This window comes from Octopus bimaculoides, chromosome 2 (assembly GCF_046866305.1).
Source record: "Octopus bimaculoides isolate indiv1 chromosome 2, ASM4686630v1, whole genome shotgun sequence".
NCBI classification, from domain to species: Eukaryota; Metazoa; Mollusca; class Cephalopoda; order Octopoda; family Octopodidae; genus Octopus; species Octopus bimaculoides.
In genome coordinates, this window is record NC_142929.1 from 100,100,689 (window position 1) to 100,119,450 (window position 18,762).

The following is an 18,762-nucleotide window of genomic DNA, read 5'->3' on the forward strand; positions in this document are numbered from 1 at the left end:
CTACTATAGCCTCAGGCCGACCAAAGCCTTGTGAGTGGATTTGGTAGACAACTAAAAGAAGCCCGTCGTATATATGTATATATATATGTATGTGTGTTTGTGTGTCTGTATTTGTCCCCCCCCACCATCGCTTGACAACCGATGCTGGTGTGTTTACGTCCCCGTAACTTAGCAGTTCGGCAAAAAGAGACCGATAGAATAAGTACTAGGCTTACAAAGAATAAGTCCTGGGGTCGATTTCCTCGACTGAAGGTGGTGCTCCAGCATGGCCGCAGTCAAATGACTGAAACAAGTAAAAGAGTAAAAGAGTATATATACGACGGGCTTCTTTCAGTTTCCGTCTACCAAATCCACTCACAAGGCTTTGGTCAGCCCGAGGCTATAGTAGAAGACACTTGCCCAAGGTGCCACGCAGTGGGACTGAACCCGGAACCATGTGGTTGGTAAGCAAGCTACTTACCACACAGCCACTCCTGCGCCTATTTTCTTTTTTTTTTTTTTCTTTCACCAGTCATCTGGTTAACTTTCATTTCATTTTATTTGCAATTATTTCGTCTGAAAGAAAAGAAGAACAGATGAAACTTTACATACTTGAATAAGCGGGTCAGCATAAACTGGCAGTCAGATAAAATCTTGGAAGAGATGGTTTTGATATGACTTTCACTTAGGGTTGATACATAAGCAGCCAAACAATGACCAATCAATGAGGCATGACTAATGGCATCCAATGTAGGTAGGTTGGAGGACCTAAGGAAATAAAAAGAGAATAACAGATGATCATTGTTAGGAAATTTAGTGTTCAATATTAACTTCTAAATATATTTTAAAATTAAGCTATTGAGTTTACTTTTGTTTCAGTTAATTTTGAAAATAATGAAAAAGTTAGTAGACTTTGTCACTGTTAAACTGGTCTTTTGGAACATAAATTATATGGAACTTTTGATTTTAACTGAGATCACTTTAAAACAAGAAGTTTATATTGTAGAACCAGGAGGGGTTTCAAGAGTGCTTATAAAAAAAAGGGGTTAAAGCAGTATACAAAAGTAAAATTCAAAAGTCCAACCTAGGAAAGTTTGTTTAAACAGCTTTAACAGAACATGTTCTGAAACTGGAAGGATACAACATATATATCTCTGATTTTGTGAAGTAGGCCACATTTTTATGAGTCATGTCAGAATTGGTAAAACATGACAAAATACCAAATGATATTTATTTGCATCTCTTTACATTTTGCTTCAAATCCTATGCAGGTCAACCCTGGCTTGCATCCTTGTGAAATTAACTAAATAACTACCATCCAAGTACTGGAAGGGAGTTTGATATAATCAATTATACCCTTGAAAGCAGTATGAAAACCTAGCCAGTCTAATAATTGGAATTAACAAAAGAACATACTCACAGCATATTTAGGCTTACTATACAACAAAAGATTAAAGCCCAAATTGAGACAAAAGGTTAGATGGCTATAGAGCAATATGGTTTCACAAGAAACATCATACATTCATTTGCCAGGTGCTATATAACCAGTCATATGGTTTATCTAGTGGTATACTGCCACTACTAAAGAATAAGTGGTGAGTAATAGGCACTGGTACAGTGACCAAAATTAATTAAGAAAGATACTGTACTAGTTAGGGTCAGAGATGATGACAGATGATAAAAATGTACATTGTTTCTAAAATAATATAAAATTTCCACTCTACTAAATTCTTGTCATATTTTCTTTGTTCTAAACAATGTTTGGATAGGTTCATTCTCAAAACTGATTTAAAGTCCATTTTCTACACACATGCACACACATATATATAAATCTTGTAGTATGCTATGCAAAGCTCATCCATGGTTACTGGCTACCAAATGTCATCATAGAGAGGGAATGCTCTTGTTACTGGATATACATCAGGGTTTTATAGTATCCATAGAGTTTATATAAATAGATGAATAATAGAAAATGGACTGAAATACATTATTTATTTATAATCACTACAATTGTTTCCACATGTCACTGTACAAAAATTGTACATTGGTGAGATTATTATAATCAATATATTGTATAATCACTCTCATCCATCAAAGTTTGAAGATGTGATTCTTTAGGTGATTATTTTGAATATGTCCTTCATTAGATCAAACTGTTGTTTCACTCAATGACAGAATGAACACCCAAATTAGTATGTTATTTTCAGTAATTTACAGACAAAACTAAACCCATAGGTATAGTAACAGACAAAATCTACTATAATAATACTCTTGTGTTTTTCTCCATCACAACATATGAATGAGAAAGGAAGGGGTGATAGCAAACTGGTGGGATGGTGAACATTCAACACTGAAAAAAGAATCAAACAGCGTTTCAACTCTGTGTGGGTATATATGTATGTGTGTGTGTGTGTGTGTGTGTGTGTGTGTGTGTGTGTGTGTGTGTGTGTGTGTGTGTGTGTGTGTGTGTGTGTGTGTGTGTGTGTGTGTGTGTGTGTGTGTGCAAGTACAAGGGAAGTAGGTGAATGTATGTGAACATTGACAAGAGTATTAATTTGGTTTACCATGCACATTTATATATAAAATACTACAATTAGCTGTCATTTTTGACAGTGCAGGGCCAGCTGTCACAATTATAACACAGAAACAAAGAAACAGACAAAAATGTATCTTTGTGGTCAGATTATAAGGAAGAATAAAATTAAGTATAAAGGAATAACATGATTAAGTGATGGAGGTTGACTATTTCTGTGGTTGAAGTGGATCTGAAGTACTGCCTTCCTGTTACAAAACATTTGACTCCATTCTACAATAGAATCAGCCTCTATATAAAGTTAATTTAAGACTATCCAGCTTTTTCTTTATCCATTTTTGAAACAATTAGCAAAATAAGTTAGGAGGTAAACTCTCTCCTGCTTACATACTTATTCTTCCATATACCTACAAACAAAGTAGTATATATAGTTTTATATATATATATATATATATATATATATACACACATACATATATATTTACACATGCAAACATATATGCTTCTTACATACACTCTTACTATTTTTACCAATATCGATAATGTTGAGCTTAAAGTCTAACCAATATACAAGTAGCATGTATACACATACACACACACACATTTAAATATGCTCATATACTTCTTACAAACATACTATCTTTAAAACAGAAATACAATATAACAAAGTCAAATAAAAATAAAATATACACACATACATAAAATGAAATATACCCCCAAATATCTATTTATATATCCACACAAGTATTATATTTATATCAGTTGTTATCCTTATGTTATGTTGCATATGATAATTTCATATGCAACATGAAAGTATGTCTATTAAAGATCTTGTGGTACTTATTAGAGTTAGGAAAGTGCCCAAAATACAATTACAAAGTAAACTTCTTACCACTCACATACATACACAACATTATTTAGTGTGTATGTACTTGTCTGATTTAGCTCATGACTATATAGTGTATCAACTGGTTTAATAGTAAGTGGGTTTTTACTAACTTTATATTTAACCTCAAACAGCACTGGATGTTGATGAAGAGAGGTTAAAAAAAATGGGGGAGAACTATCCACACAATGCATTCAAAATATATTCAATTTCATCTTAAGAGTTACAGGATGTTTAAGCTAAATTTGACGATTTTTTTATGTCTTTTTTATTCAGTATTGGTGAGCAGTCAGTGATGTTTGAGAACATAAAATTTAAAGTTGTAGTAGGCAAAAAGTTAGCTGACATGGATGACTGGAAACCACCTGAATATTACAAAAGAGTTGCCTGTATCAGGGTAACTTGAGCTTGGTGTCAAACTACAGACATCATGACAGCTGTTCAATGCTCTGTGAACATAGTAAAGGCTGTAAGACGTAACATGGATAGCTGCAATAGAAACCATGAAGCCATGGCCTGCAGGAAAGAACACAGCAAGTATTATGGAAGCATCTGCACACCAGAATTCATCTAACAACTGCAAGAAAGGTGTCCGGCTAAAGAAAATCTGCCTCATCAAATTCCATCTGACCCATGCAAGCATGGAATAGTGTATGCTAGAAGGATGATGGCAATGATGATAAATCAGCATGACAACATATAACAGGAGATATATATCTTCAAACTACAAGTACAATCCATCTACCCAGTTTCACCCATAAAGAAGGTTTGACCCAAGACTATGGAAAATAACACTTATTCTAGATGCCATGCAGTGGAATCAAAACTGGAACTTCATGGTTGCAAAGTAAACTTTTTAACCAATTGTCCATATGAGATTTCTTAGCAACAAAATTGATACATTCTGTCTCAATGACATATAGTAATTCATGACTAAAGGTCACTATTTTAAAAACTGTTTCTTTTTAATGGTGCTCATGGGTCAGTAAATCCTTACCATTATTCCTTGACTTAGCAAAAATTGTTCTATGAAGTGTTAGGATCACAGATTTACTACAGTAAATACTTCATAACCAACAAAAGGCCATTCATGTCGGTCATACTAATTCGACTGTCCATTTATTTTATATCACATTCTGTGAACCATAATATACTAGATTACAGACACCTAATGAATCAATCACTAATTCACAAGGAATTGTTTGTGTAGAACAAATATCATACAGAGTACTTCGATTTTAAAGTTGTAAATTTTTAGTTTTCTCACTAATGTTTACATCTTTCATGTATGTATACACTAACACACACAGTAGGATTGGTGCAGGAGTGGCTGTGTGGTAAAGTAGCTTGCTTACCAACCACATGGTTCCAGGTTCAGTCCCATTACATGGCACCTTGGGTAAGTGTCTTCTTCTATAGCTTCAGGTCGATCAAAGCCTTGTGAGTGGATTTGGTAGACAGAAACTGAAAGAAGCCCATCATGTGTGTGTGTGTGAGTGTGTGTGCGCGCGCGCGCGTCTGTGTTTGTCCCCCCACCATCATTTGACAACCGATGTTGGTGTGTTTACGTCCCCGTAACTTAGCAGTTAAAAGAGAACAATAGGATAAGTACTAGGCTTACAAAGAATAAGTCCTGGGGTAGATTTGTTCAACTAAAGGTGGTGCTCCAGCATGGATACAGTCAAATGACTGAAACAAATAAAAGAATAAAACTCCACTCACACAGTATTGATCAACCTGAGGCCATGTTAAAAGACATTTGCCCAAGGTACCACATAAGAGAGAACCACATAAATGAGAAGTCGTTGCCAGTGCCGCTGGACTGGCTCCCGTGCAGGTGGCACGTAAAAAACACCTTTTTGAGCATGGCCGTTGCCAGTACCATGTGACTGGCCCTTGTGCCGGTGGCACGTAAAAGCACCCACTACACTCTCGGAGTGGTTGGCGTTAGGAAGGGCATCCAGCTGTAGAAACTCTGCCAGATCGGATTGGAGCCTGTGCAGCTTTCTGGCTTGCCAGTCCTCAGTCAAATCGTCCAACCCATGCTAGCATGGAAAGCGGACGTTAAATGATGATGATGATGATGATGATACGTACCTACATCCTTGATTCCTTGCTAGTTATTTTCTCCGTTACATTTCTCAGTTTTGTTTATGTACATGGAATATTATTTTTGATACTTGAAAGTAAATATGTTTTCTCAGTATGCATTCCACAATATCAACATTTCATTGATAAGGAATTTGATTAAAAAAAAAAACTGCCAATGAAAAGGGTAAACAGGAAAGAAACAAGTGAGATATCAATCCATTCTGCTGCTAATATATCTGAACAGCCACTGTTGCCTAACTAGATTATTTGATAAGTCTCCTATGAAGGGAAGAGATGACTGTAACAACATTAACCATCAACCTACATTTTGTAAATGTTCAGTTAGACTGGATCTTCACTTTGTGTTGTGATCTCTATTTTCTATTTTACCCTTTTACACTGTCAATTCAGAGAAAGTGTTGCCCATTGCACAGTACAATACCAGTAACCACATACATAATTACAACTGTTCAAAAGGTTAATGTTATTTTCACTTGGTCATAATGTCTCATCAATAAAATCAGGATCAATAGGTGTTTTAGTTACAAAGATACAAGTGTGGCTGTTTGATTCAGAAGCCCATTTTGCAACCGTATAGTTTCAGGTTCAGTCCCACAGTGTTGTACCTTGGGTAAGTACCTTGAATGAATTTAGTAGCTGGAAACTGTGTGGAAGCCTGTCATAAATAAATATATCATCATCATCGTTTAACGTCCGCTTTCCATGCTAGCATGATATATATATATATATATATATATATATATATATATGTATACGTGTGTGTTTGCTATGTGTATATATATATATGTATATATATATATATAAAACATACTTAGAAGAGGATGCATGGCGTTCAATCATATAATAATATAAATAATATATATATAAGCATATATACATACGTATAATGTACATACTTACATCTATACGTATATACATATGCATATGTGGGCACAGGACATCATGAAATGTGTACAACAAAAAATATGAAGTACCAGTGCATGGAATATGAACTATTTTTTCGAACAACGCAAAATGGAAAACAAGACAAACAACATAAAGAACGACCCTTCATCAGTTGTTGGCTGTTTTTCTACTCTTGTATTTCGAGCATTTCACAACAAGATATGCTTTTGATAAAACAGTTGTTCCCACAAAGCAAATTAAATAAAATTTGGGATTTTGCAGAGGGTCAAAATTGGTAACAAAAACAGGACAGTGAAAACAAACAGGAAGGGTTGCTAAGACTAAACGAGGTTGTGGTGGCGAACGCGTAAGTCAAGCTTGGACAGGAGACAAACAGGATCAAGGAAGATGTGCTCTTGTCTGTCTCCTGTCCAAGCTTGATTTACGCGTTCACTACAACAACCTTGTTTAGGCTTAGCAAACCTTCCTGTTTGTTTTCACTGTCCTGTTTTTGTTATCAATTTTGACCCTCTGCAAAATCCCAAATTTTATTTAATTTGCTTTGTAGGACCAACTGTTTTATCAAAAGCATATCTTGTTGTGAAATACTCGAAATACGAGAGTGGAAAAACAGCCATCAACAGTTTATGTGGTTTATGTCTTTATGTTGTTTGTCCTGTTTTACCATTTGTGTTTTAAGTTGTTCGAAAAAATAGTTCATACTAGCAGTATAGCCTGGCGTTGCCTGGGATTAAATTAGATTATTAAGCTAATCAAGCGCTTTGTTTCAAACCTAACTAAGTAACACTGACATCAAATTTGAGCGAAATCCATTGAAATTGGAAAAACGTTTGGCTGAAAATGGGTTGCAGACAATTTGATTGGGAAATCCCATAAGGAATTGGTAAATCACTTTTTCCACTCATAGAGGGTATTTGCTTGACTAAACCCTTTGAGTCAGTATCTAAGCATGACTCCAGTCCAATGACTGAAACAAGTAAAGAAAGTCAAATCATTCAGTTCATGCAACTTTCTAAAAGGAAGAAGAGATTTCCTAAGCCTGTTGCCATGGATTTATATATGCAAAATTTTATAACTGCTAAATGCTAGAAATATTATCATTAGACAAACTTGAAATACATTGAAATAGAGGAAAACAAGACGCTAGGAGACTAACACTCATTTCACTACACTGTATTAGAAGGACACATTGAATGAGCTTGAAATATCATGGTGTGAAAAGACTAGTAAAATTAAGATTTTGAAATAAAATTGAAATGAATGTAGGTTTACACCTCAGTGCCTTTCCTGTTTCAAATCACTGAACCATAAAATGAGAATGGCTCTTTTTTCACTAAGATAAACTAAAGTACACAGAGTAAAGTGTATCAGCTAATATCACAATGAAGTAGTTGTGGTGAGCTTTAGACCCAGTAGACAGAAGTTCAGGATGTATATTAGATTTTGCCATTGTACCTTACAAAAGGGGAAAAAAAAAAAAAGCATAATAAAATCAACCAAATTGCCCTCTGTAACAATGCTGATAGTTGCAGAAAGATTTCAATAGCATACAGTTTCGTATGCAGATTATCTGATGGTGAGGAAGGGAGGGGGTCACTGCATAGTCCATGGAAAGTAGAATAGTACAATGGTTTCACAAAGTGCTGATGCAAATGTGATGGATAGAAGTGTGATGTACCCGATATCTAAGGAGTTCTGAGGAGTAGGAACCATTCTAGTAATGATAGGGAAGAAATAGAGAGAACATAATGTGGTAATGGGTTAATAATTGCAGTGTGTTTGTGAGTGAAGGTTTAGTAAACAGTAAGACGATTTGAGTGAAGAATTCACAATAAAAAGTTTATATGTGTACCAACTGCTTCATCTCATACATGCTAGGCATATTCTAATGTACCAGTACTTAGACTTGGCAGAGTGTCTGTAATTCTTCAACACTAGTATTTTCTTGTCCTAAAGAGAAAACAGCCTTTTTATTATGCAGTTCTACTAATGTGTTCCAGTCATGAAAGAACAGAGATTATGGAAGAAGATTTGCAAATTTTTGTAAACATTTTAGTTGGGTATTGATTAGTGAGAGAGGCAGTGTTTAATATAGGGAGGTAACACTTATGTCCACTTAAACATGGATGTTCTGTTAGAACAAACTATACTGCAGCAGTTACCATAAGAGAAACTGTCCTGTTGTTTTGACATGGCCAATGAGCATTTCTCTCATGGTAACTACTGCAGTATAATTTGTTCCAACAGAACATCCATGTTTAAGTCTGCATGTAAAATACACCATTTTGAGTGTGGCCGTTGCCAGTACCGCCTGACTGGCCTTCGTGCTGGTGGCACGTAAAAGCAGCCACTACGCTCTCAGAGTGGTTGGCGTTAGGAAGGGCATCCAGTTGTAGAAACTCTGCCAAATCAGATTGGAGCCTGGTGTAGCCAACTGGATCACCAGTCCTCAGTCAAATCGTCCAACCCATGCTAGCATGGAAAGCGGACGTTAAATGATGATGAAACTGTAGTGTTCTAAGTGAGTTTCCTTGATATTTGAAGTAACTGAGCAAGATTTTAGTCGAGTTAACCACAGTTTGCATTAATGTTAATGAACATTTCTATTTTGTTGTTGCTCCAGCTAATATTCTAAATGCTCTCAGATATATTGAATATTTACTATTGATGTTAGCCAAAAGGTTGAATATTTAAACACATTCCAGGTACACACATGGATTTGTGATTAAGAAGTTTTCTTCTCTTCTCAATAAAGTGATTTCAACTTCAGACTCACAGTGCAGTAACCTTGGGTAAGTGTCTTCTCTAATAGCCTTGTGAGTGAATTTAGTAGATGAAAATATCGAGTGTGAGTATGCATGAATGTGTGTGTGAGTGTGTGCAAATATGTGCGTGCATGTATAAATGCATCTGTGTATAGGAGAGGAGGAATTATTAAAGCAGAAAATATTTTATCAAAAACTATCACAGATATCAGAACCAGTAAATTCTTTACAAAGTTCTACAGTTGATCTCATGGATTAGGTGCAGATTTGGTGTGTGGTAAGAAGTTTGCTTACTATCTACATAGTCTAGGTTCAATCCCACTGTGTGGTACCTTGGACCAGTGTCTTCAGCTATAGCCATGGGCTGATCAAAGCCTTGCATGTGGATTTATTAGACGGAAACTGAAAGAAGATCATGCATGCATGTATGTGTGTGTGTGTTTGTATCCCCTTGTTTTGACATTGCGTGATAGTTGAAATTGGTGATCAACAGCATACAATCAATGTCATTTAGACATTGGGCCTCACTGAGGAAATTACAAGGAAGCAGCGGTGACGATTAGTTGTACTTGGTAAGATGCATCAAGCTAAGTAAAATCGCTGTCTCTCGCACATACAAGCTTGTCCTTTCAGGTGCCAGAACCACATAATATGCACCCATGACTGTGTTGTTGTACATGCACCCATGCTGGTACAGTGTAGAAACACCTGTGCCAGTAGCACATAAAAAGCACCCAGCACACTCTATTAAGTGGTTAGCACTAGGAAGGGCATCCAGCTGTAGAAACTTTGCCATAACAGACAAGTGGAGTTTTGACTGCTCCCAGATGGCCAACTTCATGTCAAACCATCCAACCCATGCCAGCAAGGAAAACAGACATTACATGACGATTATATCTAACATTTCTCTAATATTCACCTTTCTCTAAGTTGAAGGTATTCCTTGACACATCTTCCTCACTACCCTCCTTTTTTTTTCCAACTGGGGTAACCATGCATCTCCCTTATAACAGGACATCTGTTTCTGTCCCTCTATCATACTTTAACCTTTCATCACTTGGCACAAAGCCAAGTCTCTCAATATTACACCCACTTCAATTGAGAGGTTTTGTCTTGCAAGTTACTTGGTGACCTCGGTGCCACGTAAAAAAAAAGTGCCCAGGAACACTCTGAAAAGTAGTTGGTATTATGAAGGAAACTATGCTAAAACAGACATTGAAGCTTGGAGCAGTTTTCTGGCTATCCAGCTCTTGTTGAACTGTTCAACCCATGCCAGCATAGAGAACTGACATTAAATGATGACAGCAATTATGATGACAATGATGATGAAAATGACTAGTAAAGATTATTTATAATGGAATATCACTAATATGGCATTCAGCCACAACAACGTGAATATCAGTCTATGTTTACTCAGTAACATTTGTTACATGTCAGAATGCTCTATAAGTCAGTGGTACACCAGACATGCAAAAGAAACATCTGTTGCCACAAGAGATTTAAGAGTTTCCTTAGTTCTTATCATTGGCTTCTAACTTTTATCTTTTACTAGTTTCTTTCAGGCATTAGGCTGTGGCCATACTAGAGTACCACATCAAAGAGTTTTGTCGATCAAATTGATGTTTTTTGAGGTTCTTTTAAAAAATTTTTTGAAAGTCTGGCATTTATTCAATCAGTTCCTTTTTGCTAAACCACTAAGTTATAGGACTGTAAACAAACCAACACTAGTTGGGAAGTGGAGGTGGGGGAGACAAAGGCAAAGATACACACACACAGATGTACGTACATACATACATGCACACATGTATGTGTGTGTGTGTGTGTGTGTGTGTGTGTGTGTGTGCGCGCGCTTCTTTCAGCTTCCATCAACCAAATTCACTAACATGGCTTTGGTCAACTTTGGGCTATAGTAAAAGGCACTTACCAGACAACCACACCTATGCCTATGTTAGTAAGACTCTCACTTTCAATGTCCTTTGCAGATATATAATAAAAAGTTGAGTCATTTTTTTTTTTTTTTGCTCTCTTTTGAAAGCACAATTCCAACTAACAGATACTTTAGTCAATTAATTGGTAAGATTTAGAACTCAAACAGGAATTATAGAGACTCCATATTTAGTATTTCAAGAATAATAACAATACTGACATTATCCATTTCTACTTCAGTCCAAGGACTCAAGATTTGAACTTGTAATTAATTACAAGCTGATATAACACTTGCTACGCCTTTCTCCATAGTTTCGAGCTGATTAACCATGATGCCTATTTACAACTGGAAAGACTGAACCAGCAAGAGATGTGTTTTTGCCAATATACCTCTTGTTGCAGATCACATCACTGGAACAATATTTATATTCAACAGTTACCATATTTCATCCTTAGCTGAGGCAGATCAGTGAAAGACAGGTGGCATGCCCTCTTAATATTTGGATATCTAATGTTAATGAATAGCATTTAGTTAACTCTCTTGGGACACCTGGGCCGATTGATCAACCCAAGTGATACAAACTGAAAGGACTTTGAGTCCAATCCATCAGCCCAATGAAACAAAAGTTGTGTATGGTTGGTTTTGAAGTATAATAGCCAATCAGAGATCATCTTCCAGTACATATTTTTGTTTTGTTTTTGTATTATTCTATTTACCAATATAGTGTTGTTTTAGGTTTTCTTATTGTGATAGACGTATTGTACTGTTTATAAATTTTCGTAATATATATAGTTTTACATACAAATAAAGTAGTTTTAGGCACTTTATCCTTTGTTTTCTATATGTGCCCATCAATTTCAATCTCAAGAGAAAAAATTTGGGTCTTTTTGGCTACACATACCAAAACACCATGTGTCTGAAAATGGTTAAAATACCAGCACTAATAGCACAAATGAAAATATCCCAATTAACAGAACCATTTCAACATAGACAGTCAAAATGTTAAGGAGTGGCTGTATATAGGCGTAGGAGTGAGTAGCTTGCTTACCAACCACATGGTTCCGGGTTCAGTCCCACTACGTGGCACCTTGGGCAAGTGTCTTCTACTATAACCTCAGGCCAACCAAAGCCTTGTGAGTGGATTTGGTAGACGGAAATTGAAAGAAGCCCGTCGTGTATATATATATATATATATATATAGAATAAATGGGTTAATAGAAACCAATGTAGCAAAGAACACAAAATAACTGTGGTTTAGTTCCTGTTTTTAAGGCAGGAACTCCTTGAAATTTTGGATATTTGAGTATATTTAAGAATTTAAGGAATGGAGAAAACGCATGTTATAATTGCATACTTTATTCCTACATATGTTTCAAAGGATTACAACCTGTGTGATCCATAGGGATCTTTGATATTAAAATTGTAACCTTCTCATCAGGGAAAGCATGGGAATCATCTTAAATGTAAGACATAATGACCGATTATGAAAACAATAGATGGATAAGGTTATGACTTGATTCATTTGAAAATGAATCAAGAGAATTGGACGCTGCCGGATAGTGGTTTGGACAACACATACCTATAAATGTGTGAGAACGTACATGCATACATAAATACATATACACAAAGACACACATACATGCATATTGACACACACACACACACACACACATATATATATATATATACATACATATGTGCACCTGTATATATATATATATATATATATATATATATATATATATATATATATATATACACACACACATATATATATACACTCATACATCCACATTTATACATATGCACATACGTACCTACGCATATACAAATATACACATGTGTGCATGTCCCCATATACACATATGTATCCATTTATATATATACACATGTATAAATAGAAATATACACATACACATAGCTATACATCTACGCCTATTACCTAATAAAATAAACAGATACGCATATACATATACATACATGTATACATACGTAAACACACGCATGCACATACATACATACATACATACAAATACATATACATATATATATATATATATATATATATATATAAAAGAAAAAGAACTCAAGTGTTTTCATATATACATACATACACATACCCATATACATACATCCACATATCCATATATATGTGTGCATGTATACATATATATATGTGTACACACACACACATACACATATATACACATACACACATATACACATACATATACACACACAAACACACATATATATATGTATGCATGTGCATGTGTATGTTTGTGTGTCTGTGTTTGTCCCCTCAACATCACTTGACAACCGATGCTGGTGTTTTTTAAGTCACCGTAACTTAGCAGTTCGGCAAAAGAGACCGATAGAATAAGTACTAGGCTTACAAAGAATAAGTCCTGGGGGACAATTTGCTCAACTAAAGGCGGTGCTCCAGCATGGCCACAGTCAAATGACTGAAACAAGTAAAAGAGTAAACTATGTTAGACATTAAATCAGAATCCAGCTTGCATTGCATTCCATTAACACGACTACAAATAATAATAATAATAATGGTGGTTTTAAATTCTGGAACAAGGCCAACAATTTTAGGGGAGGGAGTAAGCTGATTGCATCAATTTACCCCCACCCCCAATACTCAACTGGAACTTATTTTAAGACCCTACCCACAAAAGGGAAAAGATAAAGTCATCCTAGGCAGAATTTGAACTCAGAATGAAAAGAGCCAGAAGAAATGCTGCTAAGCATTTTGCCCAACATTAACAATTCTGCTCGCTCACTGCTTTTATTACTTTCTTATTTTGGCACCACAAGACCAGCTATTTTAGGAGAGGGATAAGTCAATTACATAAATCCCAGTGCTCAACTGGTACTTATTTTAGCAACCCTGAAAGGATGAAAGGCAAAATCAACCTGGTAGAATTTGAACTCAGAACATCAAGACAGGCAAAATGCTGGTAAGCAGTTTGTCCAGTGCACTAAAGATTCTGCCAGCTCACTGCCTTAACAATAATAATAATAATAATTCTTTCTACTTAGGCACAAGTCCTGAAATTTTGTGAAGCTGGGACTAGTTGCTCACATCAACCCCAGTTCTTAACTGGTACTTATTTTATCAACCCAGGTCTGAAATGATGGAAGGTAAAATTGGCCTTAGCAGAATCGGAATTCAGAACATAAGAGACAGAATAAATGCCAGTAAGCATTTTCTCTGGCATGCTAATGATTCGGCCAGCTCACTGCTTTAAAAACAAGAAACCTAATACCATACTTTGATGTTTGCCCAGTTGTAGCCTCCCACACATATCTTTCTAATCTACAAGTACCAATTAATTTCTATTGAGTTATTTAAGAGAGACTACAGATTCCCCAGTCACTTGTTGAATTACTTGATTTATTTATTTGGTAAAATAACAAATTGAAATAATATAAGTTGAATAGGTATTTACTGATGAGAATTATATTGAGATTTCCCAAATGTGCTATTATACTAATTACATTGATTGGAATGGTACACCTCACAATTAGATCATAGATTGGAGTCTGTAGTGATGAATTAATATGCATCCATTATATAATCAGCAACATAAATAATCTAGAAGAAAAAATACTACTCACTGAGTTTTTTCTTCACCCTCATCCATCACTTTTTCATAAGCAATGAGTTTCTCAATTTCTTTCATAGTATTGTAAATCCCAGAGGCATGTTCTCTGAAAGGTTTAAAATGTACAACATACAGATACAAAGAATGCCAATGCATTATACCATACAAATACACAACAAAAATCAAATAAATTCCATTATAAAAATATGGTTTCCTACAAAATATGTTGTGGCAGTTCTGACTCTTCAACATCATCATGTTCTTCAGTCCTGCAGTAAAATAAAAAGAAAATATGTAAGACTTCATTAAAGACCAAGATACATTATTATTATCATCATCATTATTATTATTATTATTATTATATTATCATTCCTTAAAGGCTGAAAGCTTTGCATATGGCACAAAACACAGTCTGAAGCTGTGTAGGTAGATGAATGGCAGCATAACATCACCATCACTAGTGATCACTCCAAACACCATGATGTTGACTGGATGTTTGATTTTTATCACTCTCAGTACATGTTTTGGGGACACGACAAGCCAACAGTTGTTCTGTGTGTTCGCCATCTGATCCTGACAGAAAATTTTCTTGTCTGAGAAAAACCAAAGCATTTTCAGTTGGAGGGCATGCTTGAGTTTGTTCAAAAGCTTCGTAGCACGGTCTTTCCTCTTGTCCTAGAATGGCTTGGGATAAGAATTGGCACTTTCTCATCTAGCATGAGGAATACTGAATCTCTTCATGCACTACCTGCCTGATAAGAAATGCACACACTCCCATGTCCCTGGTGATAGACCTGACTGACTTGGAGAGATTGTTGTCAATCATGGCCTGAATCTCACCAACAAATTCAGGAGTTCTTTTCTTATCAGAACAATCAGAGTGAGTTTTCCGAGCTGCCATACCTTCATAATCACCATTAGATTCATCCAACTCTTTCCAAATCCTGTGCACTGTCCTCAAATTGACACCCAAACACTCTGAAATATTTGTATTGGAGCTTCTGATGCGAATGCCAGGCAGTATATAGCATGTCGTTTCCAAATTTCTGGCAAAATGCATTGTGTCGTGGTACTGTGTTTCTCACAGACGGTGCCAAACTGACCCTACTATACTGTGTAGTTGACAAAATCGAAAACAAACAATGTACATGCACAAAATAAAAAATATAAAATGGCGACAATCTACCCCATTTACAAGGTTGGGAGGGGACACACAATTTTGAGGTCTTTAGCTAAGGGAGGGGACACACAATTTTGAGGTCTTTAGCTAAGGGAGGCAACTCTGCCTGAAACACACTTCTGTGTGTTTTGTTGTGGTGAAGAAAATACTTTTTCTCACAATATTTTCCACAATAATTTTTAAAGAAATCTGGACATCTTTCTTACTGCTAACCATTCAACTTCAAATTACAGTTGTTAATTGTTAGAAGTCAAGTAGACTGAGATGTACATATAGTGTCATTGTATAGAATGAAAATTCAATACAAAGTTTTGAACTCATCTCGTGGTTAGTAATCCATTACCTTAAATTTGAAGCCATTAGGTCTTTAAACATTATTTTACTGGGTTTAGTCTTTCGACTGTCACCATGATGGGGTATCAACTTCAAAAATTTAATTGATCATACTGACCTCAGTACATATTTCAACCTAGCATTTATTTTATAGATCTCTGCTTGATAAACTGCTAACTTTGAGGCATAGTGGGACACAATACTCGATTTAATAACAAATGTAAAAACACACACAAACACACACACACATTAGGTGCAGGAATGACTATGTGATTGAGAAGTTTGCTTCCCAACCACATGGTTCCAAATTCAGTGCTTCTGCATGGTACCTTGGGCAAGTGTTTTCTACTATAGCCTTAGGTCAACCACAGATTTGTGACTGAATTTTGTAGACTGAAACTACATTATTGTTCATCAGAAAATGACCAATAAACATGTTTATAAAGATGAGTCATTTGCTTCATATTCCTCGTGTGCCGATTCTGCCCATAAGAAAGGAACAAATAATACATTGTGGCTGAAGGTCATAACACCTGGGCAACACCAGGGTGTAATGCTAGTGTGTGTGTGTGTGTGTGTGTGTGTGTGTGTGTGTGTGTGTGTGTGTACATGCAAATACATATACACATACATGTAACTTAATTGGTTCCTGATAGCAACTCAAGTTTCATATTCAATGAAGACATTTGATTACATTTAGGATAAAAACCAAAGCCTGATCCTCTATTCATCAAATATCTCTGCTTGAACATGAAACTCAGAGTATATCAAAAACATTCATACACTCTGAAATGAATTAAGACAACAAATTTCAATGTAAACACTAAACATGTAAACTTCATGACTCAAACTGTTTTATTCGACACACATATACAATACCGTCTCATTAGCTGACTATTTGACTAAAAGAAGCCATTGCAAGCTATTAGAAAAAATACAGTATACAAAATAAAATTAACCAGAAGATATACGAGTTAAATAGACAAGAAGAAAAAAAAATAAAATAAAATGCCACTGGATCGATAGATACATAATCATATGCATACTTACACACAGGCACGCGCACATGCGTATATGCAGAGAGAACTGTAATAGTTTGTTCTGGTTAATGGAGGAGGTGAAGTTAATTTTTCTAAATAAGGAGTTGGCTGCGATCAACTTATTTTTGTGAAATGAAATATAAAACTAAAATAATGCATGTATGTACCTTACTGTAAGTAATTGTCATCACTGCAACCCTAACACTACTATGTCCATCAACAACAAATATACAACACCACCACCTCCACCACTATTTACACTTCTCATATCGTTTATTTTTCCCAGCAAAGATAAGAAATAACAAATATAAGACCAAGTGAAATCTATCATGGTTTAAAAACAATAAAAAAAAATTTAATTTACTGATCTAGATATTTTATTTTTCTAAAAAATATGGTTTAATTATCTATTTTAAATGGTCAACAGGCTTCCTTAGCAAAAAGGGTTAGCAAATAATCTGGATCTATATCCTACCACCATTTCAAAGAGACAATCATTGAGACACTTGACTCAGGCTGACCTATTTATCTAGATGGTACACAGATGTTATGGATTATTATCGCTGTTAATAATAGGTATAGGAAGTAATTGAAAACTATTTTATTGGTTCAGTATTGCCTACATAACTGGAAAATTACTCGTGTTTTCCCAAAATAATCCTGTAGATGCTTTTTTATTTGCAGGTTCTCTGGAGTTATCTTTCACTTGATCATCTCAACCATATTTATTAGCATTGGAGAGATGGAAGACAGATTTTACACTGGCAGAATTAATATGAGAGAGAGTTAAGCAATGTAAAGTGTAGGTGTCTGATTGCTGTGCTGCTATCACTGAAACATAATCATAAAACTATACCTCGAAAATGGATGTTAAATGAACATGATATATATATATATATATATATATATGGGAGAATATACAAAAAATAACAACAGACGAGGACAGGTGGTGTAAATAACAAAAGTATATATTAGTATGACGCTCGGGAATACGGAAAGTCTTTGACGTTTCGAGCTACGCTCTTCAACAGAAAGAATACGGAGACAAGGAGAAAAACACGGAGAAAAAAAAATTGAATAGTGTTCAGTCAACGGTCAATCATAATATATATATATATATATATATATATAAATGGTGTTTTTTATGTGCCACCTGCACAGGAGCCAGTCCAGCAGCACTGGCAACGACCTCGCTCGAATGCTTTTTTCATGTGCCACCAGCACAAGTGCCATTAAGGCGATGCTGGTAACGATCACACTCAAATGGTGCTATTTATGTGCCACTGGCATGGAAGCCAGATAGCTACTCTGGCAATGATCATGCTCGGATGGTGCTTTCAGCGCTCCAGTGGCACAGGTGCCAACACACAAACATATATACATATTTACCTATTTACCTCTATGAACATACATACGTGTGTGTCTGTGTGTGCGTGTGTGTATATGTGCGCACAAACGCAGGGAAAGCATTATAAATGTAATGGTGA

The 18,762-nt window shown here is 35.6% G+C and overlaps 1 protein-coding gene across 2 annotated transcripts in view; it reads right to left on the minus strand.

Annotated features, from left to right (window-relative positions):
- LOC106881395 (putative pyridoxal-dependent decarboxylase domain-containing protein 2) overlaps positions 1–18,762 on the minus strand; it is a 90,697-nt gene that overhangs the window by 39,655 nt on the left and 32,280 nt on the right. For both annotated transcript variants that reach the window (XM_052978495.2, XM_052978494.2), the window contains 3 exons: positions 14,941–14,991; positions 14,736–14,828; positions 592–747 (listed from right to left, as the gene is read on the minus strand). In XM_052978495.2, the coding sequence (XP_052834455.1) occupies positions 592–747; positions 14,736–14,828; positions 14,941–14,991 (300 nt within the window). The remainder of the gene's footprint in view (positions 1–591; positions 748–14,735; positions 14,829–14,940; positions 14,992–18,762) is intronic.